At 55.7% G+C, this 25,924-nt stretch overlaps 1 protein-coding gene across 6 annotated transcripts in view; it reads right to left on the reverse strand.

Moving 5' to 3' along the window:
• SHANK3 (SH3 and multiple ankyrin repeat domains 3) overlaps positions 1-25,924 on the reverse strand; it is an 857,838-nt gene that overhangs the window by 43,520 nt on the left and 788,394 nt on the right. For 5 of the 6 annotated variants that reach the window (XR_012642513.1, XR_012642514.1, XM_074976823.1 and 2 more), the window contains exons 19-22: positions 22,486-22,566; positions 18,464-18,487; positions 12,168-12,295; positions 11,236-11,341 (exon numbers count right to left, since the gene is read on the reverse strand). Coding sequence is in view for 4 of the 6 variants with exons in the window: in XM_074976823.1 (XP_074832924.1) it covers positions 11,236-11,341; positions 12,168-12,295; positions 18,464-18,487; positions 22,486-22,566 (339 nt within the window). In the remaining 2 variants the exon portion in view is untranslated. The remainder of the gene's footprint in view (positions 1-11,235; positions 11,342-12,167; positions 12,296-18,463; positions 18,488-22,485; positions 22,567-25,924) is intronic. The other variant, XM_074976815.1, reaches the window with a different exon arrangement.

Raw genomic sequence — 25,924 nt, forward strand, 5'->3', positions numbered from 1 at the left:
GCTGGCCATGGTCACCAATTACTGATGTGCACAGGAGCATTATTGAGGGCTGACAGAAGGCGGGGCAAGGGGGTGGCCTGCTCTAATGTACACATGCTCCTGTCCCAGCCATTTAGCTGCTGTCCATACCACTCTTCTCTCTGCTCCCCCTCCTTCACGGCAATTACGTAGGTCTAAGCTCGGGGTAGGGTGTTTGAGGGTTGAAGCTGTGTGGGGACACAAGTGCACAGCTGTGGAGCAAGGCCTCTCCCCATTAGCCCAATGCCACAGGGGAACGCACTTTACCAGCACTGGTCGCGATTGTTCTCAGGCCGAGGTAGCACTCCAAAGCCGGGTGGCAGAGTCTGGGCTGGGAGAAGACAGTCTAGGGCAGATACACTGATGTCACGTGCACACGGCAGGGGGCGGGGAGGAGATGTGAGTCACACCAATATAGGTGCTTCTTGGTCTCCCGTGAGAATCTGGCCCCCCTGGCACCTACCCCACCTCACCACCCCCCACCATCCTTTGCCTTTCCTGGCTCTTGTCAGCCTCAGCCTGACCTTCCTTAATGTGCGCAACCCGTCGTGAGCGCACTGTGAGCAGGAGGGAGCGCTGCAGCCTGGTGGGTCAGTTACACTCTAGTACGTTTTGCCCTGTTCTTTAACGCACCCACCCAGCCAGTCTGCTTTTCTAAGGCCTGAGCAGTGTGCTGGGCTGGCAGGGTCACTGCGCTCCAGGAGCCTCAGAGGGGAGCAAGCTGATGATTAAGCGCCCACTTGCCAGCAGCAGCTTTCTATGCAGACGAGTGCTCACCCCAGGCCCATTCATATTTGCTTCATTTGTACTTAAAACACCTGTTTCTGTTCCTTCCCTCTGGGCCCTGCCCACCTCTGCACTTCATTTCCATCGCCTGTGCTGAGGTCTCGTTTAATTTTTAAGTAGGGCCGAGAAGCACCACTAGTGCCATGGCCCAGCAGGAATCAGTGATCACCGCAGGGCACCTGGGGAGCTGGCGATAGAGTTGGGCACTTCAAACAGCCCAGGGACCTCTCCTGTTGTGTCCATGCTAGAAAGAAATTGCTCAGGGCTCAGAAGGATCCATGAAAATGGACAGGGAAGGAGATGAGACACTTTCTCCATTCTGTCCCCACCCACCATTCCAACACTGCTCCTCTATGCCTGCCTTTCAACCCTGCATCACTGCACCCCATCATTTATCTGACCTTGTTCCTCCCCGCATGGCCCTCCACGTTCTGCTGCTGATGCCCCAGGCACCCTGCCCTTCAGCACTGCCCTTCTTGAGCTTCCACAGCCCATTTCTACTGTGATGCCAAAGCACAAGCGCCAACCCTTTCATTTATCTATATTAGCTACTCTTGAAAACAAACAAGCCAACAACCAGAACACTCATGCTGAGCATTGGCCTGGACTGCCAGCGGTGCTAGCCCACCCCAGTGCCTGATCCACTCTTAGGAGTACCAGTTAGTTTTGTCTCTGCCGTCCCAGAGCCTATGATGCCTCTCCAGAACCAGCATTCCCAGGTTTGGTGCCAGACTGGGACATCAGGCCTGTGACTCACCGGACCCTCCTCTTCCCATTCCATACATTTCATTTCTGGGAGCACCCTGGGGAGGAGGTGGGCAGCAAGGCACCTGTGGTGTCATTGAGCCACATCTTGGGCATGCCACCAAGGCTTAAGTTGTTCATTGAGAGTGGAGTCTCCTCAGACAGCCTTCCCCATTGGCCTTTTCTGGCTTCTTGAGGACTTGTCCATTTTGACCAAGGCTTGTTACCCTGGTGGGTCTTCTACACCTTGACCTTAAATGGCTCATACAACATCAACTTTCTCATTCTCTTCCTTGCAATGGACTGCCTGCTAAGAAGTTATTGCATAGACAGTAATCTACATAGTAATAGACATATTAACCTACCACTCCCTCAACTGGCAAAGGGACAAAACTACTGCATCTCAGAGAAATGTGCCCCCTGCTTAGACGAAAAGGGGGACTGGAGAAACCTGGCCCCACTCCCAGACCAGTGTTCTCTGCCCTCCGTCACCAGTGCCATCTCGGCCCCTATTCCTAACTGAACAGCTGCAGAATGTGAAGGTTTGTCTGACAGAAGCACCTCAATTTACATGTCAGCCATCAAGGAAAGGTCCCACAAAGACCACTGGGAGTTTCTAGTCCCTACCAGAAATGGGGACCCAGAGCCAGCAGGGGACATTTGGAGCATGTGCATCTACAATGCAGCTTAAAGGCTACTAATGGGTGGTTCATGCGACCACCCAGCATGCCTGCGGAATCCCACGGCCTTCGGCATGGGGTAGATAATGCCCCTGAGCTGCTCGCTGGAGACCGTCACAGACCTGCGCTGATCTTTATAAGGGTACAGGCAATGCAAGGGTGCTACCCCTCGCACAGACAGATCACCAGTTTCTCCCAGGCAAAACCAGAGCGAGAAGGTGGCCAAGAGGCGACGTGTCACACTTCAGCCAGCCTGTGGTAATCCCACGGGAAAGCAGGGCCCTGGGCCCTGAGATAAGTACCCAGAGGGATAACTGAGAGATTCAGCTAAGGAGAACCAGGTAGGACGTTGGGATTAACAAAGCCCATCCCTTCCTTCCACCTGTCCCCACCAGGTCACCATGTTCTCAGACCCCAAGGAAATGGTGAGGCAGCAGAACTTGCCACTGGTGGCATAAAAGCTTGCAGCCAAGGAGAGGCAAAAGTATGAGGACGTTCCATAGCCCCACACCGAAGCCACAGGATCTCCCCTTTCAGCCACAGCAGCTGCTGTGATGTACCCAGCCCAGCCATGCCAGACTGTTCTATGCACCACCAATGCAAACTGCTTACACACTGTTCCAGACCCAGCACAGAGCACTGCCTCCTTGCTTCACAGTGGATACCAGCCCCCACTGGACTGTCTGCAATCCGGGGCTGCTAGCGCACACCAAACCTACCACACAACACCTTCCTTCCCTGAATCCAGCCAACGCCCCAAGCAGAAAGCCCAGGCTGAGCTGCCACCACCCATTTTACCTGCTGAAAGAGAGCCAGGAGAGCGCGGGCTGCAGGGACGTGCTCCAGGGCCCCCGGGAATGGAGCACCAAGCACAACACGCTGTATCTGTGCTCCCAGCACTGCGCGAGGCAGGGAAGCACTAGCATCCTCCTTGCACAGCAGAGGAGCTCGACCACAGACACACTATGGCCCAGGCTTGAAAGGCAGTTAGGTGCTGCTGGGCTCAGTGTTGGAAGGTCTAAGGCACTACGCCCCATTTTCAGAAGTGACTTAGGCACATAGGTCCTGGTCCTCAGAACTATTTAGGCACCTCTCTGCCTCTTTAGGTGCCTAAATCCACACTTAGGCACCACTGAAACAGTCAAACCTGCTGCCCAGCTGCCATCTAACCCCATAGATATCTAACTGCCCCCATGCCTCTGACCCTGACAGTCAGCTGCCAGTGCAGCACCTACTTTCCCACAGACCGAGAGTGGCTGGGAGCCCTGGCTCACACCAGTCACGTGGGCCTCACCAGCAGGGCCTGATCCCACCAGAGTGTTCCGAGCAGATCCAAGACTTGACCCTTCTCAGATCCCACCAGGGGAGGGCTCGGTGCAGGCAGCAGCACACAGCCGGGGCCCAGGGTCAGGCAGAGCGAGTGCAAGAGAGGAAGACAGAGATGGATGAGGCTATTCCAGCTGCTAGGGCAGGGGTGGCCAACACGCAGCTCTCAAGCGGCACGAAGCTCTTTGAGCAATTAATGCAGACCCTGCTCAGAGCTGTGCATGCAACCAGTGCTTGGCGGGAGAAGTGCATGGTGGCAGTGGCGCCGCTCCGGTGAGTTGCAGGCACCGGGTTTGAGTGGGGGACAAGGGGTGCCTGGCTCTGGGGGTGGGACAAGGCATTGAGCCAGGTTTATTTTACAGATAGAGATATAAAAACTCTTTGCACTCTATCCACAGCTTTGAGTTCATAACTGGTTGCCCACCCCTGCACTAGGGCACGGGCTCTCCAGGCGAGAGTTCACAACTCAGGTGCCCAAGCATAGGCATGTAACTTCGCTGCTTCATTGCTCAGGAGCATCAGTCAGTGGCTAAGGCACCTACGCCCCTCTCCTCTGCATTTCACTCTGGGCTAGATTAGGTGGCTCCCCATGCAGCCTGCTGGCTTCTGAGGACCACTGTCTCTCCCCCTAACCTGGGGGCCTCACTGCACAGGTGGCTGATCATCCAATGACCTTTGAGGATCTGGGGCTTAGGATCCTAAGTCAAGTCACACGGACCTAAACTATTAAGTGCCTAAGGTCTAAACTTTTAAAGGGATTTAGGCACTTAACTCCCGAAATCACTAGCTCTCCAGAGACAATGACAAGAGAGGTAACCAACACCTGGGTGAGGGCTGAACAGACATCACCAGCCATTGTCCTCCAAGGTTGCTACACTGCAATGCCTCACCTGAATGAGGCCACGCTAGGGAATTGCTCAACCTTGCCTGGGCTTGTGATCCCCAAGCACATGGGACTGAGGATATAAAAAGGACCACAGGGGCCTTTCTCCTGCCCCCATCCATGCTGCAAGCAACAAGGACGCTGAGAAGCCTGAAGACTCCAGCAGAAGGGAGTGGCACAGGTTTCAAGGGTGAAATCTGTATACAGGACTTCAAATTCCCATAGCTAGTGGAGTGAAAAAAACTGCTTAATCCAGTGACCATCCAGTCTTCAAGGGCGGAGAGTTTAGACTGCAAACTTTTATATTCTTCTGTTTGAGGAACTAGCGCTGACTAATTGCCTATCATTATAGTCCCTTAAAATCCATCTTTGTAGTTACAAGGCTGGGTGGATTCAGCTGGTGCCTTTCTCCGTCTGATTCACAAGTGCCTCTGGGAGGGGTCATGCCATCTGACTGGGTGCAGGACTCCACGTGCTGTTGTTCTGAGCGGTCACAGTGCCTGGAGAGGTTCACTGCTTGTCACCAGCAAAGCCTTCTGAGAGACAGCCCAGTCTGGAGAGTTCAGCCAACCATCCCAGGCTGCACCTGGGGATTCTGTCACACCCGGCACACACAGCTCTCCTGTGAGCCCCTCAGGGTCTTTGGCTCAAGAAACTTGATGTATGTTGGCACTAAGGCTTTTGTCTCCTGAATCTGAGTCCTGCGCTGGTGACCCCAGCAGGCAGTGCTAGCTGTGAGTGTGCTGGGATAGTCTCACAGCACTAAGTGAGGGTCCCTGGAAACCACCAGGCTTCTTTACTGATCAACAAGCCTCTTCCTGCTGCTTCTCCACTGACGTGCCTGCCTGCGCCTGGCCTGGGCTCGCCACGGTGGGCTTGGACGGAGAGATCACGGAGCACCTCCGAAGGAAGACATTTCTGCACTGTGGGTGAGTAGCTGTTACCAGGCAAGGCCCCTGTGACTGCTTGCACACACTGCTACTCAACGTGCTGTGACACAGCAGCTCAGCAACATGAAGTATTATTCCTGTTTAATTCACACATATGTGCCAGCCTCAGACTATGGATGAGCAGGAAACACCTGTGGCTTCATTCCTTGGATTTACTGACATGCTGGTTCCATAGTTTTGACACATACCCCTCTTCCAGGCCAGCCCAGGACACTCATTCCTATACTTCTCCAGGCCCAGGTGGGTGGCACAGATCACAGTGAGCATTTCCAACCTCATGCCATGTGTGTTCTCACTGGTATTAGTGTCTGGAGCCCTGGCCAGCTCTCAGGCCCACTGCCCTAAGCTGTACAAAGAGGATACTTGCTGTCACAAAGAACTCAACTTTTAGGTTTGTGAAAATACACTGCTGGTGGCTGAAACACACAGTCTTACTCTGGCCCTCCCTCTTACTGGGACCCCACTCTTTAGCTTATGCTCCAAAACATCTGTTAGTCTATAAGGTACCACAAGACTTCTTGTTGTTCTCAAGCCTTACTCCAGATCCTTTCTGCGGTTCTCTGCATTTCCAATTTACAGGCGCTCTTGAAAGCATGGTTGCTATACAGAGCCCCTTTCTGGGTCTGTATTTGCATGTAATGAGTACTTTTTATAACCACTTGCTGAATCTAGGTGGTGCTTTGCACAAAGATTTTTATGTTTCCCAGGTGCTTATGGCCTGATCCTATCTTGAACAACTTCTGGTCGTAAGCATTTTCACACAACTGCTCACACCAGAACCAACAGGTAGCATTTCTCACTCTGCGTGAACTTGTGCGTGTCAGTGGTTTAAAAGCATTGATCGCTGTGTGATGATCTTGCAGGACTGTTCTCAGCTCATTTAAGTTTGCCTCAGCAAAGACGTTTGGCTCTGACGTAGAGGTTTGAGTAGCTGGAACCTTGTCTCTTTCTCCAAAAGAAGTTGGTCCAATAAAAGATATTATCTCCCCTGCAAACTATTTCAGCCCTGTGCTCCTGTGGTGCTTTTGTGTCCCAAGGGGGTGGAGCACCCAAAAGAAAGCAATTAAAAGATGTAGCTACCAAAAGGAGAGTTGATGGCAGAGTTCTGCACTTCTCTTTCCAAGTCAGACCAGCTAAAATCCTCGGCTTGCAGTCAAAACTAGAACTATTCCTGCTGTCTGAAGTCTGGCTGTGTCCTGCTCTCTTCCTGCTGCAAGCTCAACTGGCCTTACCCCATCTTTGGGTCCGTACAAATCCTTGGCTTGCTTGGTTTATTATGGTGAGCATGCTTTAACCGAGCCAGCCTGTATTTGCTTTCACTATCTTCTTTTACCACCCATTCAAGCTCAGCTTTTTCATTTTCTCAGAGCTCATGGTACTTTATACATGTATTTTTGAATGACACTTTGGAACCTACATTAACATTATATATATTACATGCCAGTTGCATGCCAGTCTGTTAAATACTTCACCAAAGTCTTAGACACCTGTTGCACCCTGTTTTGCAGACAAGTTACATACACATTCGATTGTGTGTATTTGAATAGTGCTCTTCAATCTAAGCCTGCAAGAGACCGTGCGGAACCTGTCTGTATAATCACATTCCCCCAAGGCATTGTCATGTGGGTTAATTTCACATCCACAAAATGAAAAATGCACAAGCTTTTATTTTAACATCAGGCAGTCACAACTAGCTCTGTATATGCTTGTTGTGATTATGGTGCACTTGGCACCAAGATTTATTTGGATGGTTACTTTAATTTGTTTATTTCCAGTGCTGGACAGCCCAATCAGTTGTAGAATCTTGCCTTGTGAACATCTTATGGAACCCAATGAAGAATTTCTGTTTTCTTTTCCTTCATCATTGCTCATCAACATTGCCTTGTCCTTCAGCTGTGTGCTCTGAGCTTATTTTGTATTTCTTTGCAGCTCGAGGTTTGGAGAGGGCAGCCACTTCTTGTGATAGCCTTGATTTCACCTTGTTATTAACCACAATAACTCAGTCTCGAATTGGGCCACTATTTAACTGCTCAGATTCACACGCCTTATCCTACTATGCAGGTCGGAAACATAAGGGCACAAGGTCTCACTGTGCAGAGGACGCCTGGTAAAGAATGCAAACCCTTCCAGAGAGTCATAAGAACATAAGAACATAAGAATGGCCATACTGGGTCAGACCAAAGGTCCATCAAGCCCAGCATCCCATCTGCCGACGGTGGCCAATGCCAGGTGCCCCAGAGAAGGAGAACAGAAGACAATGATCAAGTGATTTATCTCCTGCCATCCATCTCCTGCCCTTGTTATGAAGGCTAGGGCACCATACTTTATCCCTGGCTAATAGCCATTTATGGACCTAACCTGCAAAAATTTATCAAGCTCTTTTTTAAACCCTAATAGAGTCCTGGCCTTCACAGCCTCCTCGGGCAAGGAGTTCCACAGGTTGACTGTGCGCTGTGTGAAGAAAAATTTCCTTTTATTAGTTTTGAACCTACTACCCATCAATTTCATTTGAGCTGCGTCTACACGTGCACGCTACTTCGAAGTAGCGGCACCAACTTCGACGTTAGGCGGCGAGACGTCGAAGTCGCTAACCTCATGAGGAGATAGGAATAGCGCCCTACTTCGACGTTCAATGTCGAAGTAGGGACCGTGAAGACGAAATTGCTGGGTCCTCCATGGCGGCCATCAGCTGGGGGGTTGAGAGATGCTCTCTCTCCAGCCCCTGCGGGGCTCTATGGTCACCGTGGGCAGCAGCCCTTAGCCCAGGGCTTCTGGCTGCTGCTGCGGCAGCTGGGGATCTATGCTGCAGGCACAGGGTCTGCAACCAGTTGTCAGCTCTGTGTATCTTGTGTTGTTTAGTGCAACTGTGTCAGGGAGGGGCCCTTTAAGGGAGCGGCTTGCTGTTGAGTCCGCCCTGTGACCCTGTCTGCAGCTGTGCCTGGCATCCCTATTTCGATGTGTGCTACTTTGACGTGTAGACGTTCCCTCGCTGCGCCTATTTCGATGTTGGGCTGAGCAACGTCGAAGTTGAACATCGACGTTGCCGGCCCTGGAGGACGTGTAGACGTTATTCATCGAAATAGACTATTTCGATGTCGCAATATCGAAATAAGCTATTTCGATGTTGGCTGCACGTGTAGACGTAGCCTTGGTGTCCCCCAGTTCTTGTATTATGGGAAAAGGTAAATAATTTTTCTCTATTCACTTTCTCCACACCATTCATGATTTTATATACCTCTATCATATCGCCCCTCAATCGCCTTTTTTCCAAACTGAAAAGTCCCAGTCTCTCTAGCCTCTCCCCATATGGGACCCTTTCCAAGCCCCTAATCATCTTAGTCGCCCTTTTCTGAACCTTTTCTAATGCCAATATATCTTTTTTGAGGTGAGGAGACCACATCTGCACGCAGTACTCGAGATGTGGGTGTACCATAGTTTTATATAGGGGAAGTATGATATCTTTTGTCTTATTATCGATCCCTTTTTTAATAATTCCTAACATCCTATTTGCCTTACTAACTGCCGCTGCACACTGCGTGGATGTCTTCAGAGAACTATCCACTATAACTCCAAGATCCCTTTCCTGATCTGTCATAGCTAAATTTGACCCCATCATGTAGTACGTGTAATTTGGGTTATTTTTTCCAACATGCATTACCTTACACTTACCCACATTAAATTTCATTTGCCATTTTGCTGCCCAATCACTCAGTTTGCTGAGATCTTTTTGTAGTTCTTCACAATCCCTTTTGCTTTTGACTGTCCTGAACAACTTGGTGTCATCTGCAAACTTTGCCACCTCACTGCTTACCTCATTTTCTAGATCATTGATGAACAAGTTGAACAGGATCGGTCCCAGGACTGAGCCCTGGGGAACACCACTAGTTACCCCCCTCCATTGTGAAAATTTACCATTTATTCCAACCCTTTGTTTTCTGTCTTTTAACCAATTCCCGATCCATGAAAGGACCTTTCCTCATATCCCATGACCACCTAATTTACATAAAAGCCTTTGGTGTGGGACCGTGTCAAAGGCTTTCTGGAAATCTAGGTATATTATGTCCACTGGGTGCCCCTTGTCCGCATGTTTATTAACCCCTTCAAAGAATTCTAATAGATTAGACAGACACGACTTCCCTCTGCAGAAACCATGCTGACTTTTGCCCAACAATTCATGCTCTTCTATGTGCCTTGCAATTTTACTCTTTACTAGTGTTTCTACTAATTTGCCTGGTACCGATGTTAAACTTATCGGTCTATAATTGCCAGGATCTCCTCTAGAGCCTTTTTTAAATATTGGTGTTATATTGGCCGTCTTCCAGTCATTTGGTACCAAAGTGGATTTAAAGGATAGGTTACAAACCACTGTTAATAACTCCGCAATTTCACATTTGAGTTCTTTCAGAACCCTTGGGTGAATGCCGTCTGGTCCTGGAGACTTGTTACTATTCAGCTTATCAATTAATTCCAAAACCTCCTCTAATGTCACTTCAATCTGAGTGAGTTCCTCAGATTTGTCGCCTAAAAAGGCTGGCTCAGATTTAGGAACCTCTGTAACATCTTCAGCCGTGAAGACTGAAGTAAAGAAATCATTTAATCGCTCTGCAATGGCACTGTCTTCCTTGATCGCTCCTTTTATATCTTTATCATCCAAGGGCCCCACTGCTTTTTTAGCAGGCTTCCTGCTTCTAATGTATTTAAAAAACATTTTACTATTGTTTTTTGAATTTTTGGCTAGCTGTTCCTCAAACTCTTTTTTGGCTTTTCTTACTACATTATGACAGTTAATTTGGGAGTGTTTATGTTCCTTTCTATTTTCCTCACTAGGATTTGACTTCCACTTTTTAAAAGCTGCCCTTTTCTCTCTCACTGCCTTTTTAACATGGCTGTTTAGCCATGGTGGTTCTTTGTTAGGTCTCTTACTTTGTTAGGTCCCTCTGGAGTGGAACATAGGACATGATAGTATCAGAATGGCTCTGCCTTGCAATCTCCACTCCTCTTCCAGCTTCCAAGGGGATGCACTGCAGCCTTTCGGTGCCAGCTGGACAGCCACCCTGTGCACTGTCACACCCTGGTACTTCCTTGGCATGTAACTTGCCTCCTGGAGAATCTGGGCACGCTAAGCCCACACTTTTCCACTTTGGTAGGTTCCTTTTCCAGATGGAGATTCCAGAGGGTTATTTGCTCCCAGTGCTGCCAGCATGCCTGTGGTCGGGCAGCATGTCCATAGGGACGTGACATTCAGGACAACTGGTGACAGACACTGACCTTTCTCCTCTACCCTGAGTCACAGGGATGGACTGGGGCAGGTTAATACCCCTGTCACATGGCAGGGGTAGTATCCACTTCACTTTCTTCCCCCTTCAGCTTCTCTTATCAAACAGCTCTGCATCTGCCTCGCGCCCAACCTGGCTTCTCCCCACTCCCCAGTCCCGAAAGCTACAGTTCCAGCACAGGAACAGAGCAAATATGTTTGAAATTACACCGAAAAAGACAAACAGAAAGGTGGGATTGACATGACTGCCCGCTGCCCCCAGATCACTTAGATCCTGAATCGCCTCCACACAGAGCCTGGTTTTGCTCTCTCTAGACTGTACGCTCTTTGGGCTGGGTGAGTTTGGGTTACAGGGCCTCTCTGTGACAAACCACAGAGGACCTGAGCTGTGGTAGCCCCATCAGCAACAGCTGGAACATGTGAGATCTGCAGGTCCCGGCTCTCAGCCCCAAAGGAAGCCCCACACTAACATGTCTGCATAGGGCTTCAGGCCTGGCTGTGCATCTTCCCCAGGAGTAATGTCACTCTCTGTGTGGTTTCCATGAAAGCCAATCGCCTCCCCGTTCGCCTTACCTACAGATTTTGTCCGGGGAATTCCTTTACGTAGGGACACATGGGGTTTCTCAGCCCCTGGGACAACTCCCGAGTGAGCTGCCATTCCCTGGCGTTCGAACAGTGACTGGGAAAGAAACAGAGACAGGAATGTCACTCTGAAGCTGGACTCAAAACCCTGGCCTTTCAGAGGCCCCTACCCCTCACTCCTTTCACTGCTTCCTCCTGCAGGCCCATGTCAGTCCCACACTGGCACTGCCCCAATGCCCCTGCCATGTCACTGGGTGCTCCGGACACAGGTGCTCTGGATAATGCTGCCTCCGTCTTCGGCCTGCTCTCTTGCCCTTCTTCTATCCAGAGTCCTCCAGCAACTGCCATGTCCTTTCCTGCCTCGCCTCCTGGAGCCTGAGGCCTCACTCCATCTCCAGTCGCCACTGTCCTCCCCTCCTTTACCATCTTCCCCACATCCCTGACGCACTGCAGGCAGCACGAGTTTGCACTCTGGGCAGACGTGGGGCACTACCCTCCCTGGGGCACAGCCTCAACCCCCATCTGCAAGTCACACCCAGCCACTTTCCAGACAGCTCCATCAACATGATCCCGGGCAACATCTCTGGCCTTCCCCTTGCACTCCAGGACCCTCACGATTCCCTCTCCTTTCACCCGCTACTTTCCCGTCTCCCTCCCTGCCTGGAAATCTCACTAGAGTCCCGCGGTCCCTCTGCCCCATCGCCCATCCCCTCTCTTCTGCAGCTCCTTCCAGTCCCTGTGCTCACCCATGTCCTCTCGGCCAATTGACCTGCCCCCTCGCCCCCGTCCCTGCTCCGGCTCCTTTGCACCCTGGCCATTTGCTGCTCACAGCCGCACGTTTGCAGTGTCGTTTTGGGCCCCTGCTGGAGAGCCGGGAGCCGCAGCCCCCGCCCAAGCCCAGCCCAGCCGCGCTCCTGTCTCACACTGATCTCCGCTGGCGTGATGCGCCGGCTCGTGGGTCGCTGCTTTACAGTGGCTGCCCTGGAATCTGCTTCGACAATGTCTGCTCTCAGCGAGGGCTCAGCTGCTGCCAAGATCTCATCCAGTTTCTCTGGAAATTCAGACATAAAGCACAGGGGTTAGCCAGGCCCCTCCCCCGTGACAGACCAGCTTCGTGGGGGGGCGTGGGGACAGGGTGAACTTCGCACTTGGGGCTGGGCTGCAGACTGGGTGAGACTGAGCTGGGACAGCGGTTCGCCAGTCTCCTCCTTCTCCCTAAGTGCGGCAGCTCCCCTGCACGCTCCAAGCCGCTTGCCTGCACCACACCCAGGGAAGGGCTCAGGCTCTCAGTACTGGCCAGCCCGGAGGAAGCAGCCCCATTCTGCCACCACGGCTACAGTGCTCCCTTCCAAGCAACAAGATACTCTCACATGCCACCTTGTTTACAGGCCCTGGCTTGCTGACAGGCACGGATGCAGCGCCTGCCCCTAAGTGGCCTTGGTCTTGGAACTTCTTTAAAAAGACAGGTACCGAAAAGTGACGATCCCTGCGAGCGTCCGCGCGATGTGCACCAGGTACAGGCTGGCTGCTGCGCAGGGGCCGTGGGAGGTCTGTGGTCAATGGCTGTTCATGTTCTAAGCTCTGTCAGACTGGGGAGCCAAACAGCGGCTTTTGGAAACCAGTGGTGTTTTGAATGGCTGGGCTGCACAGCCTATAGAGGAAAGATGGCTCCCTCTCCTAACTGCTGTTCTCGGAGACGTGGGGCTTACGTGCCGTCCACTGTAGTTGCGTGTGTTCCCCACGTGTTGTGGTGCCGGACGCTCTTCCTGCAGCGGTATCCATAGGGTAGTGGCTCTGGCACCATGTGGAGCGGCTCGCTTAGGAACCAGTATGAGGGGCACTGCCGGTTCCCGCCTGCCTTAGCTCCCTCTTGCTGGGAAGCCATGGAACGGACATGAGCAAAAGATCTCAAATAACAACGGTTACGAGTGCGCGCTCACGTCCATCCCATTACAGGTGAATCCCAACCAGCGCTGTCGGCAGGAGTGCACGGCTGTGTCAACCACAGTGAAGCTCTACCAAATCCAGCATCATCGCTGGCTTCCAGGGTGATGGCATTCTGTGTTGTAAATGTACATGCTGAAGCGCAGTGTGTGACCCTGTAGATGTCCTGGACAGGGTCATGTGCCAGGATGGCAGATGAAGACACACAGACTCATAGAATCCTCGGGCTGGAAGGGACCTCAGGTCATCAAGTCCAGCCCCCTGCCTGAAGCAGGATCATCCCTAACTAAATCAAGCCAGCCAGGACTTTGTCAAGCTGGGACTTAAAAACGTCTAGCGATGGAGAGTCCACCGTCTATGTCCTAGCTGAGACAGCCATCATTAGTGGTGCCAGCCCATACCAAGAACAGACGCAGGTGCTGATCCACTCTGAAATCCTCTGAAAGGGCACAGGACGGCCCTTCATCCTGTCAGGTGTTGGGATGAAAAGCTGGATTGAGCTGCAGAAGGGCCAGGGCACGCCTGACATTCAGCATGTGCAGCCGCCACTCCTCTTCAGCCAAGTGAGGTAAGGGACTGTGATGACCTTATCTAGGTGCTGCGTGGCCAGGGAGTAGACTGACGCCAGCCACATCTGTAGAGGCTGCAGCTTGAGTTTTACGTGTTGGACAACACACATGAATGTAGCCATGCGCCAGAACACCTGGCTGATGTGGAAATATAAAATCACCCGTAGCAAGAAGGCTGGATAAGGCCCCAACTGGATCTCGTCCTTGAGTACTGTATATTGGGGGGCGGGGGGGGGGAGCGGCGGCAAAGTAATGGCATTAATTCTGCAGTTATCTGGCAGAGGTAAAAGCTACAAGGAATGCAGCCTTCTGTGACATGCGGGAAAGGAGAGAAGCCGCCACAGGCTAAAAGAGTGAGCAAGGAGAGGACCAGGTTGAGGTCTCTCTGGGAAACTGGGTACCAGGTTAGGGGAACAGAGTCTGCCAAGGCCTTTCAGAAATCCGATCACCATCTCCTGCCAGAACACTGATCCACCCTGGATGCAAGGATGGAAGGCCGATGGGGCTGCCTGACGCACTTTGATCAAAGATAAGGCACCGTGGTGCTTTAAATGAAGCCTGGTGCACTGGAAGCCCATCCCTCAGAAGGATGTGTTTTCAGAGACTCTCAAGAAAGCAGCTTATACCATTGGTTGCATCCTGCATCAATAGTTTTAATTGATGTATGTAACGTAACACGGTAACAATTTTTCTCTCACACACTGTTTTCTTTCAAAGAGGAAGCTGTGCTAGTCTATACACTATCAAAACAAAAAGCAGTCAAGTAGCACTTCAAAGACTAGCAAAATGGTTTATTAGGTGAGCTTTCGTGGGACAGACCCACTAAGAAGTGGGTCTGTCCCACGAAAGCTCACCTAATAAACCATTTTGCTAGTCTTTAAAGTGCTACTTGACTGCTTTTTGTTTTGACTGTTTTCTTTCTTTCTTCCTTAATAAACCTTTAGATTTTAGATTCTAAAGGACTGGCCCAGCGTGCTGTTTTGAGTAAGATCTAAGTATATATTGACCTGGGAAAGTGGCTGGACCCTTTGGGACCTGGAAGAATCCATGTGGATTTGGTGAAATTGGTTTTCCTAACCTCTCACCTGAGTAAGGAGGGTTGCTGGTTTGGGCATTAAGAGCAGCTGGAGACTGTGCATTTGTGTGTATAGCTTCTTGCTGGCCAGAGGGGCTGGCAGAGGTACTTTCATGGCTGGCTTGGTTTGCCTTACTGAGAAGGAAACCTACAGCCTTTGCTGTAAGTTGCCTGGTTTTGAGCAGTTTGCCCAAGTTTGGTTCTCTCAGCTTGATTTAGACCCCTCGTAATATTACACCTTGGTTGGAGGTGGGACTGAGTGGGAAAACCCTGACTGTGCTACCTCATGGGAAAACACCAAATCACTTGCTAGTTTGTCAGAAACAGAACTTCAGCAAAGCAAAGCAAGCTTCTCATATGAAGACGGCAATAGTTAAATTTAAGTGAGGGATAGAAAATGCATTGATCTTGATTATAACACCAGTTAAAGTATTTCTTCACATGGTGTCTGTAAGCTTTGATTTATTCATCCAGTGGTGAAAATTGTGCCAGAATGCCCTTTACCTGTCTAATGTATTAGCCAATTGGTCTGGGGTTTGCTGTGTGGGTTTTCAGTAGCCAGAGGGAATATGTCTCCCTTGTGGGAACTGCAGGACCTAAGGTTACTGCCGGTGGGGGTGGAATAGAAATGCACAAAAGGATGTGGGTGTGAACAGGAGTGGAAGTGGGTATTGGGGGTGAGGTGGGAGCAGGGGTGAAAGAGTAGTTCTGCTCAAGGTGTAATCCTCACGGCTGGGACGTGCAGGCACTATGTGAGGAGATGCTACACCCCGTGGAAGGTCTGTTCTTGTGACCCTGTAGTCAATGGCAGGGCTTGCAGAGACAAGTGTGCTTTGAGACAGCCATCCCTAGGCAGGAGTACGCATCTCCCTGGCTGATCACTGAGTGCTGGCATGTTTTTCTTTTTCTTTTTTTCTTTCCTGCAGTCACTTGCTAGGGAGCAGAACGTCATCACATCACTCTCCTATGTGTGAGTCCATCGATGGCTGATCAGCCCAGTTCTGGAGCCGTAGATCCTACCATGGAAGGGGCAGGTATTAGTAGTTGGTGAAGGGGCATGGGACAGTTTTTGACGCTTTTTTCTTCTTCTCCACCTCTCCTCATCTGCACTGTGGAGGGACCTCTCAAACTGTGCCACCCCCCAATGGATTTCCGCTCTCCACTGGGGATGGTCTTGGCCACGGCTCTCCCAAGTGTCAACACCAATGCTGCACTTTTTCACATGTGGACTGTGGGAGAAAGAGCAACAGCCATATTGTCATCTGGGCACTGGCACTCTGTGATCGAGGCTGTGGAGGTCTTGATTTTAGCCTGCTGTCTGGATCGTCAGCTTGTCGTGGCGAGGGGCCTGTGTGTTCCAGTGAACCTGAGAGCAATGCCCAGGAAGTCTCGTGCTCCCAGCAGGGTCACCCACGGCGGCAAGATCCGGGGGAGGGTCCAGACAAAGAACGACCCTAAAAGTCCTCCACAACAGAGCAGGCGGAGGATAGCTGGGGTGATGCTGCAGCAGCTGTGAAGGCGGATGAAGGCTGTGGCGGATGAGACTCCCAGCTGGCGTGGATCCCATGCTGTTGACCCTGGGCCTTCTAGCTGTCAAGAACCGTGTGATGGTCGCAGTGCAACAGCCCCCCACATCAAAAGAAGTCACACTAGCAAAGTAATTTGTGATGTGACGAGCTTTCGTGGGACGGACCCACTTCTTCAGACCTGGAAATTCTGATGAAAGTGAGCTGGCACGTTGAGCCTTTAACAGAGAGAGAGAGAGAGAAAGAAAATGAAACGAATAGTGACAAATCCGCTCCACAGGACAGAAGGGAGGAGAGATGGGTGGGTAAGTGGCGGGAGTGGGGGAATTACTTTCTTGCAAGTGCCTGTTAAGTGACTTGCCTGAGATGACTATGAATACCAAAGCTGGGGAAACTGTGCTTGTAATGTGGAAGGTAGTTGTATGGTAAAATTGCATGGACAGTTTCCCCAGCTTTGCTATTTGTAGTCATCTCAGACAAGTCAATTAACTTCACAGACACTGGCAGTAAGTAATTTTCTCCCCCCCTCCCTCCACGTACCCACCCTTCTCTCCTCCCTTCTGTCCTGGGGAGCTGATTTGTCACTATTCGTTTCATTTTCTTTCTCTCTCTCTTTCTGTTAAAGGCTCAACGTGCCAGTTCACTTTCATCAGAATTTCCAGGTCTGAAGAAGTGGGTCCATCCCACGAAAGCTCCTCACATCACAAATTACGTTGCTAGTGTGTGACTTCTTTTAACATGGGGGCTGTTGCACTGCGACCATCACACGGTTGGTCGCTCCTCCCTTCTGTCCTAGAAAGTGGATTCGTTCGTTTTTTCACTTCACTTTCTCTTTCTGTCTGTCTGCTAAATTCTCTTGGTGCCAGCTGGGCTGGAGGGATGGTGGAGAGCATGGGCTGGGAGGAGAATGCTTGTGCTGCCCATGGCCAGTGGAGTCAGGGAACTGAGCACTGGGAGCCACGGCCAAGGCATTCTTCCATTAAGGGCGAGGAGTAGCGTGGTGCCAGGTGAGCCTGGGATGTGTCGCAGTTGTCCTCCAAATCCCCTGTAATAAATTACATTTCGGTGGCACCATGGGAAAGCAGGAGAGAACCGTCACGAGCAGCCATCTGCAGCTGTGGCGCCCTGGCACAAGCTAGAAATGCCCTGTGCCCTGCAGGAGACAACGTCGACCAAGGCAGCCCCCAGGGACGTGGGCTCACACATCCTGCTGTGAGGGACAAGTCCCCAGCCTGACAGAGCTGAGCACTGCGAAACTTCAATTTCAATGTCTTCATCTTCCTCGCAGACACCCCTTTGCCCACCATCACAGCCTGCTTAAATGGGCCTCTTCCCCTGCACTGCCCCCTCCCTCTGAGAGGGATACCCCACTTGATCTCTGTGTGGCCAAGACTGGGCTCTCCCTGGGGCCCAGCTGAAGCCCTTGTAGGCAATGAGAGGGGATGTGCTCCCCCACACCAGGCTGCTCCATGCGTCTGCAGCAGCAGCAGAGCTCTGCTTCTGTAACACTTGTGACTGGCACCAAAGCTCCTGGAGACGGTCCCATGCTCCCTGTGCAGCCCCACGCCTGGCGCCTGCCTCCTGCTGTCAAGGCACAGAGACACAGCTCCCTGGGGCCGGAGCAGCCACTCCGCTAACCTGGCTCCGTAGGCAGCGCGGAGGGTTTGCATCCAGCGTGAGCGTGGCCAGGTCGGTGGCCGTTATTTCACCCAGCTGTTCCATGGGCTGGACGGGGAGCACCCAATGACACAGCAAGCTGATGTCAGGGGGTGGCCTCTCAGGTGTGAGGGACACACGGCTGGGCAAGAGCGGCTCCTGGGATTCTGGGCCCCTCACAGCCAAAGCAATTCCCTGCCCAAAGGGCTGTCACTTCGCAGAAGCTGCATGCTGCCGTTGTCACGGTTGGTAGCCGGGGGTCTGCTGAGACCTGCTCCTTCTGGGGCTCCCGGAGAGCTTTTAGCCCTGAGCAGGGGCGGTGTTGCCCTGCCCCATGGCGCAGTCCTGCCCCACTTTCTGGGGGCACGTTGGAGGGGTTTCTTGGGGGGAGGCAATTTGCGGGGTTTGGCAGGGATGGGAAGAGCCCCAGGCTGCGCAGTTTCACTCACCCCCTTTTCTCCTCCGCATCGAGGCTTGGAATCAAGAAACAAAACAGAGGACATGAACGGCATGCACAGCCCCTGCCCCGCTCTCTGCTCGCCAGCTGCCCTCCCTGGATCTGCCCCATGCTCCCGCCCTCTCCACACCCTGCAGGAGGTGCTGGTCTGCCTGCAGGAGCGAGGCTCTGGCCCCTCCAAGGGTGGGGGTCTCTTCTGCAGCCTCCGAGCTTCTGCTGTGGTGCACGCCACACATCGGCACTTGGGCAGCCCGCGGTCTGGTTTGCACTCACTCCTGAAGCGTGAGGCTAGCCTGCAGCCCGCTGTGGGAGAGGGACAGCCACGGTGTGGTACTGCACCTTGCTACATGACAGGTCACAGGGCCAGGCTGACTCTCCAGTGTCCCACGCTCCTGCCCAGGCTGACCTGAGCCGAGCCCCTCGCTGGGGAGATGATGGAGGAGAACAGGGAGGGTGGGCAGGTAGGTCTCTCAAGTCCCATAGGGGATGAACACCACGAAAGGCCTCTTGGTGGAACAGGGCTCAGCTCCAGGTGCTCTGGGAGGAGCAGGGTGATCCCAGCCCCCAGCCAGGTGCAGGACTGGGGATTGGTAGCGCATCACCAGGGCCTGGAAGGTACGAAGGGGAGGGCAGCCTGCTGGGGCATGCACCTTGGGCACAGGGACTCTGCTGTGAGATCTGGGGCAGAGACCAGCCGCTAGCCCCCTCCCCGGAGAGGTGGGGACAGAGACCAGCCGCTAACCCCCTCCCCGGAGAGGTGGGGGGGCAGAGACCAGCCGCTAACCCCCTCCCCGGAGAGGTGGAGGACAGAGACCAGCCGCTAACCCCCTCCCCGGAGAGGTGGGGACAGAGACCAGCCGCTAACCCCCTCCCCGGAGAGGTGGGGGGGCAGAGACCAGCCGCTAACCCCCTCCCGGGACAGGTGGAGGACAGAGACCAGCCGCTAACCCCCTCCCGGGACAGGTGGGGGGCAGAGACCCGCCGCTAACCCCCTCCCGGGACAGGTGGGGGGCAGAGACCAGCCGCTAACCCCCTCCCGGGACAGGTGGGGGGCAGAGACCAGCCGCTAACCCCCTCCCGGGACAAGTGGGGGGCAGAGACCAGCCGCTAACCCCCTCCCAGGACAGGTGGGGGGGCAGAGACCAGCCGCTAACCCCCTCCCGGGACAGGTAGGGGGCAGAGACCAGCCGCTAACCCCCTCCCGGGACAGGTGGGGGGCAGAGACCCGCCGCTAACCCCCTACCGGGACAGCTGGGGGGCAGAGACCAGCCGCTAACCCCCTCCCGGGACAGGTGGGGGGGCAGAGACCAGCCGCTAACCCCCTCCCGGGACAGGTGGGGGGGCAGAGACCAGCCGCTAACCCCCTCCCGGTACAGGTGGGGGGCAGAGACCAGCCGCTAACCCCCTCCCGGGACAGGTGGGGGGCAGAGACCAGCCGCTAACCCCCTCCCGGGACAGGTGGGGGGCAGAGACCAGCCGCTGCTGCTGTGGGAAGATGTGGGACCAGGCAGTGCCACTAACCACCCGCTCCATTAGCTGCAGGGAAGGGACAGGGTATGAATCCACCCCAGGGATGGGGAGAGCAGAGCCCAGGGGCTAGCCCCCTCCCAGGGAGGCGTGGGGCAGAGACCAGCTGCTCTTCCCATCCCACTCGGAGCCTGGGGGGAGGGCTGGCTGCTAATCACCCTGCGTGGAGTTCCACAGATCTCCCAGCCAGAGGGATCCATTGTGATCTCCCAGCCCAGTCTCCCGCATCACACAGGCCACAGAGCTGCCCCCTGCTAATTGCCAGTATAGGTTCTGCAGCACCCGCTGGTTTGGCGGGGTTCCCATTGTGTTCAAGGTTTCCAGCTTGGTTCACCAGCTGTCAGCCTCCCACCCCCTAACTGCACAAACTCTTCCAGGGCCTGACTCCAGAGCAGAGCCTTCACACACCCCGCCTGGCTGAGAACGAGAATGAAGGACCCCCGCCCGGTACTCTGCTGTGGGGCGAGCTACCTGCACTGCTGGAGAGATGTGGGAGACAGGTTCTCCCCCCTGAGATCCTGGCTGCTAGTCACTGCCCCAGAGCAAGGCAGAGGCCACCTACCAGTCCCTTCTGCTCCGAGCCTGAGGGAGGAACTGACTGCTAATCACACACACAGGCACACAAACACACCTGCCCCCGGGAGATCAGGGCAGGACCTCTCCCTATCCCGGCCTTGCTAGGGGCTGCCATTTCCTTGCTGAGAGTCTGCACCCCACTGCCCAGAGAGCCAGGCTGCTCTCACAGATGCCTACAGTGCATGGCCCATTCATCCTGTGTGCGCGCACAGGTCCTTGCTGGGCGAGTGCCTGGGCTGGCATGTGAGGGCATGCACGTGCCTGGCAGACGCCAGTCTCCAGAGGCGGCCAGCTGTTCCACACACAGCCAGGGACTGTGCCACGCTCCCTGTCACCGCGCAGGCACAAACCTCCACCGCTCTCAAGAGCTGATGGCTGGGTGTGAGAGCACATGGCCTGGGCAGAACCCTCTGACCACGGACACTGAGCAACTCTGCCACGTGCCCAAAGGGAAAGGCAAGAAAGAGGGGCTGCAGGCTGGCCCCATGTGCCACCAAGCACCCGTGGCGGGGCAGGGGCAAGAAGCCAGCAGCTCCCTTCAGGGCTCCGTCTGAGAGGCTTTACCGGATGCCAGCACCTCAGGCTGCCTGGCAGAGGGAGCTGGGTGCTCGGGCAGCCAAGCAGGAGAGAGTCAAACCCCGCCCAGCTGGTCAGCAGAGTGCCCACCACTAGTCTGCGTTTCTCTGGGCGGGGCAGGTGGGCACACGCCTCAGCACACTTATTACACACACAGGCGGGACAGCTGCGAGGGAGCACCAGTGCAGGCCCACAACGCACAAACAAGCGTGAGGAAACCGTGATCTACGAAGTTCTGGTTGAAGAGCCCTGGCATCAGCCCAAACCCAGGCCAGGGCAGAGCTGGGGGAAAGGCCATGCTAGAGAGAGGGGATGGGTAATGGACCCCCCCACCGGGTCTCCTCTCCCACTGTGCGATGCTTGGGGGCAGCTTTGGACACTGCTGCATTTCCATGTCCCAGTGCTGCAGGAGCCAAGGCTGGGGCAGGCAGGCACTGAGCAGGATCCTGCTACTCCACTGTCCTGAGCCCCAGAGCTCAGCACTCGCCTTACTTCCAGCCTGAGCCACATGGCTGGGGGGCCAGATCCTGGAGGTGGGCACAAAGGCACAGGGGGTAAGGAGATTCCTCGCTATCTCTGATGCTTGTGTCTAGCCAGCACCCCCCTGCAGCGCTCTCTGCCCTGCCCTGGTCCACTGACCAGCCAGCCCAGCAGGCAGGCACCACTGGAGCGACTCTGCCAGGCACCAGGCACTCTGCTACGCACGCCAGGCTATGGAATCGCTGCCACATGTGGCCGTGTGCGCAGGGGCTGTGCGTGAATGGCTGAGCTCCTGGAATCAGGTGAGGCTCCCTAAGGATGGACGGGAAGAGGGTGGGGTCTCCCTGGAGCACCTGGAAGTAGGCAAGGAAGGGGGGCTTCATGGTGACCCCACAAAGTGTGGGGAAGGGGGGGGTCCATGGGGTGACCCCGAGAAGCGGATGGTGGAGTGAGGGCTCTGGTGGCACCTGGCAGGGCAGGAAGGCTGAAGACACTGGACTCAGGGGGTGGGGGCCATGGGAACAGCACATGTGCAAGCCGTGGGGGGCGGAGGCCTACGCAGCTGCCTGGAAGCGCTCCTGGAGAGCCCCACCCCCTGCCCGGGCCGCGCAGATGCCGGGGATCGGGTGGGTCTGCGCAGGTTTCTTTTCATGCTGGCTGCATCTGCGGTGGTGGCAGTGACGCTCTGCACAGGGCCAAGCGCAGCAAACTTCCACGTGCGGAGTGGTGCCTGTGCGCCCCCCAAGCTCCCGCCCCAGGGAATTGCGTGCAGCGTGGCTTCCTGCTGGGCGCTTCCCTGCCCCGTCCACGTCCCGCGCCCGCGCCTCATGCAACTGCCCCGCACCCCTTGCTTACCGAGCTCCTCCAGCTCGGCCGTCATGGACTTGGAGCGCAGCGTCAGGGTGGTGCTGGGAGCCCTCTTGGGAGGCGGTGGGGCTGAAAGGAAGAGAGACGGCATTTTGCACTTCTTGTCCAGGAACTTGCGAGGAGTGGCCAGGTGCAGGTGCCACTTCTTCTCCACAGCCTGGATCTCCTCGTACTCGCGGGACGAGGAGTCGCACTGCTGCAGAATCTTATTAAGGCTGCGCGTGGAAGCAAACTTCTTCATTGTCCCAGTCACAGGGTCCTGAGGGCACAGGACAGCCTGGGAGGGAGGGAGGGCGGCCTGCGCCCGGGTAGCCACAGCCCCTCAGCACGTGAGAGTCCCAGCCATGGCGCTTGGCTGCTCGCGCCCCGGAAGTGCCCGGAGCTGCGGAGGTTGTGGAAGCCGCTCTCAGATGGCCCCTCGCAGGCAGTGGGCTGCCCCCGTGACTCGGCAAACTGGCGGCTCCCCCACCGCGCACGCCATGAGCAGCCGCTCAGTCCCCGGCTCCTGCGGGGGCGTCCATCCCCCAGGGCCAGTGCCCACCTCGCCCCGGCTCCGGCCTCAGGCTGCGGTGTCAGGGCCCCGGGGCAGGGCTGCAGACGGAGGGCTCCGTGCCAAGCCGAGGGGCCACGTGGCACCCGTGGCGAGGGGCTCCCTAGCCAGGCCTGCCGGCGGCTCTGCCGGAGAGAGGTGCCATGCCATGGGCTCACGGGAGGGGAGCCGAGTTGAAGGCTTTTCCTCTTCACTTCAGGTGCCTCCTCCTCGCCTGCTCGGCTGGAACAATGCAGGATTCAACGCTCAGGCGTTGCCATGGGAACCAGCGCTTCAGGCTGGTGCCGAGCTGCCTGCATCAGAGACCCCACCAGGGGCGGATTCAGGCAGAGAAGGCTGTTCCCACACAGGCCTCCATTAGGCAGGAAAAGAGGCAGCCCCAGGCCGGGCGGAGAGGGGCCAGGGCTCGGCGGCAGGGGATGCACTGGCCCAGGCCCTCGGCGATCAGAGCCTCGAAGGAGCAGTCTTCCTCCAGCCAAAGGGGCGCCCGGGAGGCCACCTGCTCGGTGAGGCCTGGGCCCGGGTGCGGCCTGCAGGTTCACTCTGCTCCCTGCTGCTGCGGAAGGAGGAGCGGGTGTCCCGTCCCCTGCAGCCCCAGCCAGGCTCCCGCAGCAGGCCTGGAGAGGAAGCTGGTGTGGAGGAAGAGGCAGAAGGGGCCGGAGGCACAGGACGAGGAGCAGGAAGCGGCGCCGGCAGGATCCCAGCACTGGCTCCCGAGCCTCAGTCTTTCCCACGGCTCGTGCTCTCGAGCAGTGACAGTATAATTACAGCTCTTAGTGTCAGCACGCAGAGCTGCCTCCCTCCCCCTCTCCTCGTGTCTTCCTTCCCTCATCGCCTGGCGCCCAGCCACGCTCCCGACAGGAGCAGGCACCGCCCCGGGCTCCTCTGCACGCCGACCCTCGCCGCTAAACGCACCCCTGCTCTGCCCTGCCCTGCCGCCGGAGCCTGCCCTCGTGCGTCACCTGGCCGGGGAAGCTGCTGATCGCTCAGGGGCTCAGACAGCTTGGAAAGGCCCAGGGAGCTGCTGCTGGCTGGAAGGGCCATGCGGGCCCCACAGCACAGGCTGGGAAGAGCCACTCCCCTGCACACCTCCTCCCCACACCAAACAGCTCTCTGATGTTCCACATGCCCCAGCAGGGAGGGACTTCGCAGCTGCCACCCCCCCGTGTGAGCCGGGGCCAAGATCCACACCCAGCACCTTCCCCTGCGGGCTGGGGCCACGAGCCACACTGAACACCTCCCTATGTGAGCTGGGGCCACGATCCGCACCCAGCAACTTCCCCTGCAGGCTGGGGCCATGAGCCACACTGAACACCTCCCTATGTGAGCTGGGGCCACGATCCGCACCCAGCAACTTCCCCTGCGGGCTGGGGCCACAAGCCACACTAAACACCTCCCTATGTGAGCTGGGGCCACGATCCGCACCCAGCACCTTCCCCTGCGGGCTGGGGCCATGAGCCACACTAAACACCTCCCTATGTGAGCTGGGGCCACAATCTGCACTCAGCACCTTCCCCTGCGGGCTGGGGCCACGAGCCATACTAGGCACCTCCCTATGTGAGCTGGGGCCACGATCCGCACCCAGCACCTTCCCCTGCGGGCTGGGGCCACGAGCCACACTAAACACCTCCCTATGTGAGCTGGGGCCACGATCTGCACCCAGCACCTTCTCCTGTGGGCTGGGGCCATGAGCCACACTAAATACCTCCCTATGTGAGCTGGGGCCACGATCCGCACCCAGCACCTTCCTCTGCGCTTGGGGCCACGATCTGCACCCAGCACCTTCCTCTGTGCTTGGGGCCACGATCCGCACCCAGCGCCTTCCCCTGTGGGCTGGGGACACGAGCCACACTAAACACCTCCCTATGTGAGCTGGGGCCACAATCTGCACCCAGCACCTTCTCCTGTGGGCTGGGGCCATGAGCCATACTGAACACCTCCCTATGTGAGCTGGGGCCACGATCTGCACCCAGCACCTTCCCCTGTGGGCTGGGGCCATGAGCCACACTAAACACCTCCCTATGTGAGCTGGGGCCACGATCTGCACCCAGCACCTTCTCCTGTGGGCTGGGGCCATGAGCCACACTAGGCACCTCCCTATGTGAGCTGGGGCCATGATCCGCACCCAGCACCTTCCTCTGCGCTTGGGGCCACAATCTGCACCCAGCGCCTTCCCCTGCGCCTGGGGCTACAATCCGCACCCAGCGCCTTCCCCTGTGGGCTGGGGCCACGATCTGCACTAGGCACCTCCCTGTGTGAGCTGGGGCCACAATCCACACCCAGCACCTCCCCCTGTGGGCTGGGGCCACGATCCACACTGGGCACTTCCCTGTGTGAGCTGGGGCCACGATCCTCACCCAGCACCTCCCCCTGCGCTTGGGGCCACAATCTGCACCCAGCACCTCCCCATGTGGGCTGGGGCCACGATCCACACTGGGCACTTCCCTATGTGAGCTGGCGCCACGATCCTCACCCAGCACCTTCCTCTGCGCTTGGGGCCACAATCTGCACCCAGCGCCTTCCCCTGTGGGCTGGTGCCACGATCGTCACCCAGCACCGTCCTCTGCGCTTGGGGCCACGATCCACACTGGGCACTTCCCTGTGTGAGCTGGGGCCACGATCCACACTCAGCACCTTCCTCTGCGCCTGGGGCCACAATCCGCACCCAGCACCTTCCCCTGCGGACCGGGAACATGATCCCCATCCAGTGATTCTCCCTGCAGGCCACGGCTACTATTCGCACTCAGCACCTCTCCTGCAAACCAGGGTCCCAATCCTCACCCAACATGTACATCTGTCTCATAGAGCAGGAAGGGACCTTGCGAGGTCGTCAAGTCCAGTTCCCTGCACTCACAGCAGGACCTATCACCATCCTTG

Source organism: Carettochelys insculpta, chromosome 1 (assembly GCF_033958435.1).
Source record: "Carettochelys insculpta isolate YL-2023 chromosome 1, ASM3395843v1, whole genome shotgun sequence".
In the NCBI taxonomy this organism is placed as follows: domain Eukaryota; kingdom Metazoa; phylum Chordata; order Testudines; family Carettochelyidae; genus Carettochelys; species Carettochelys insculpta.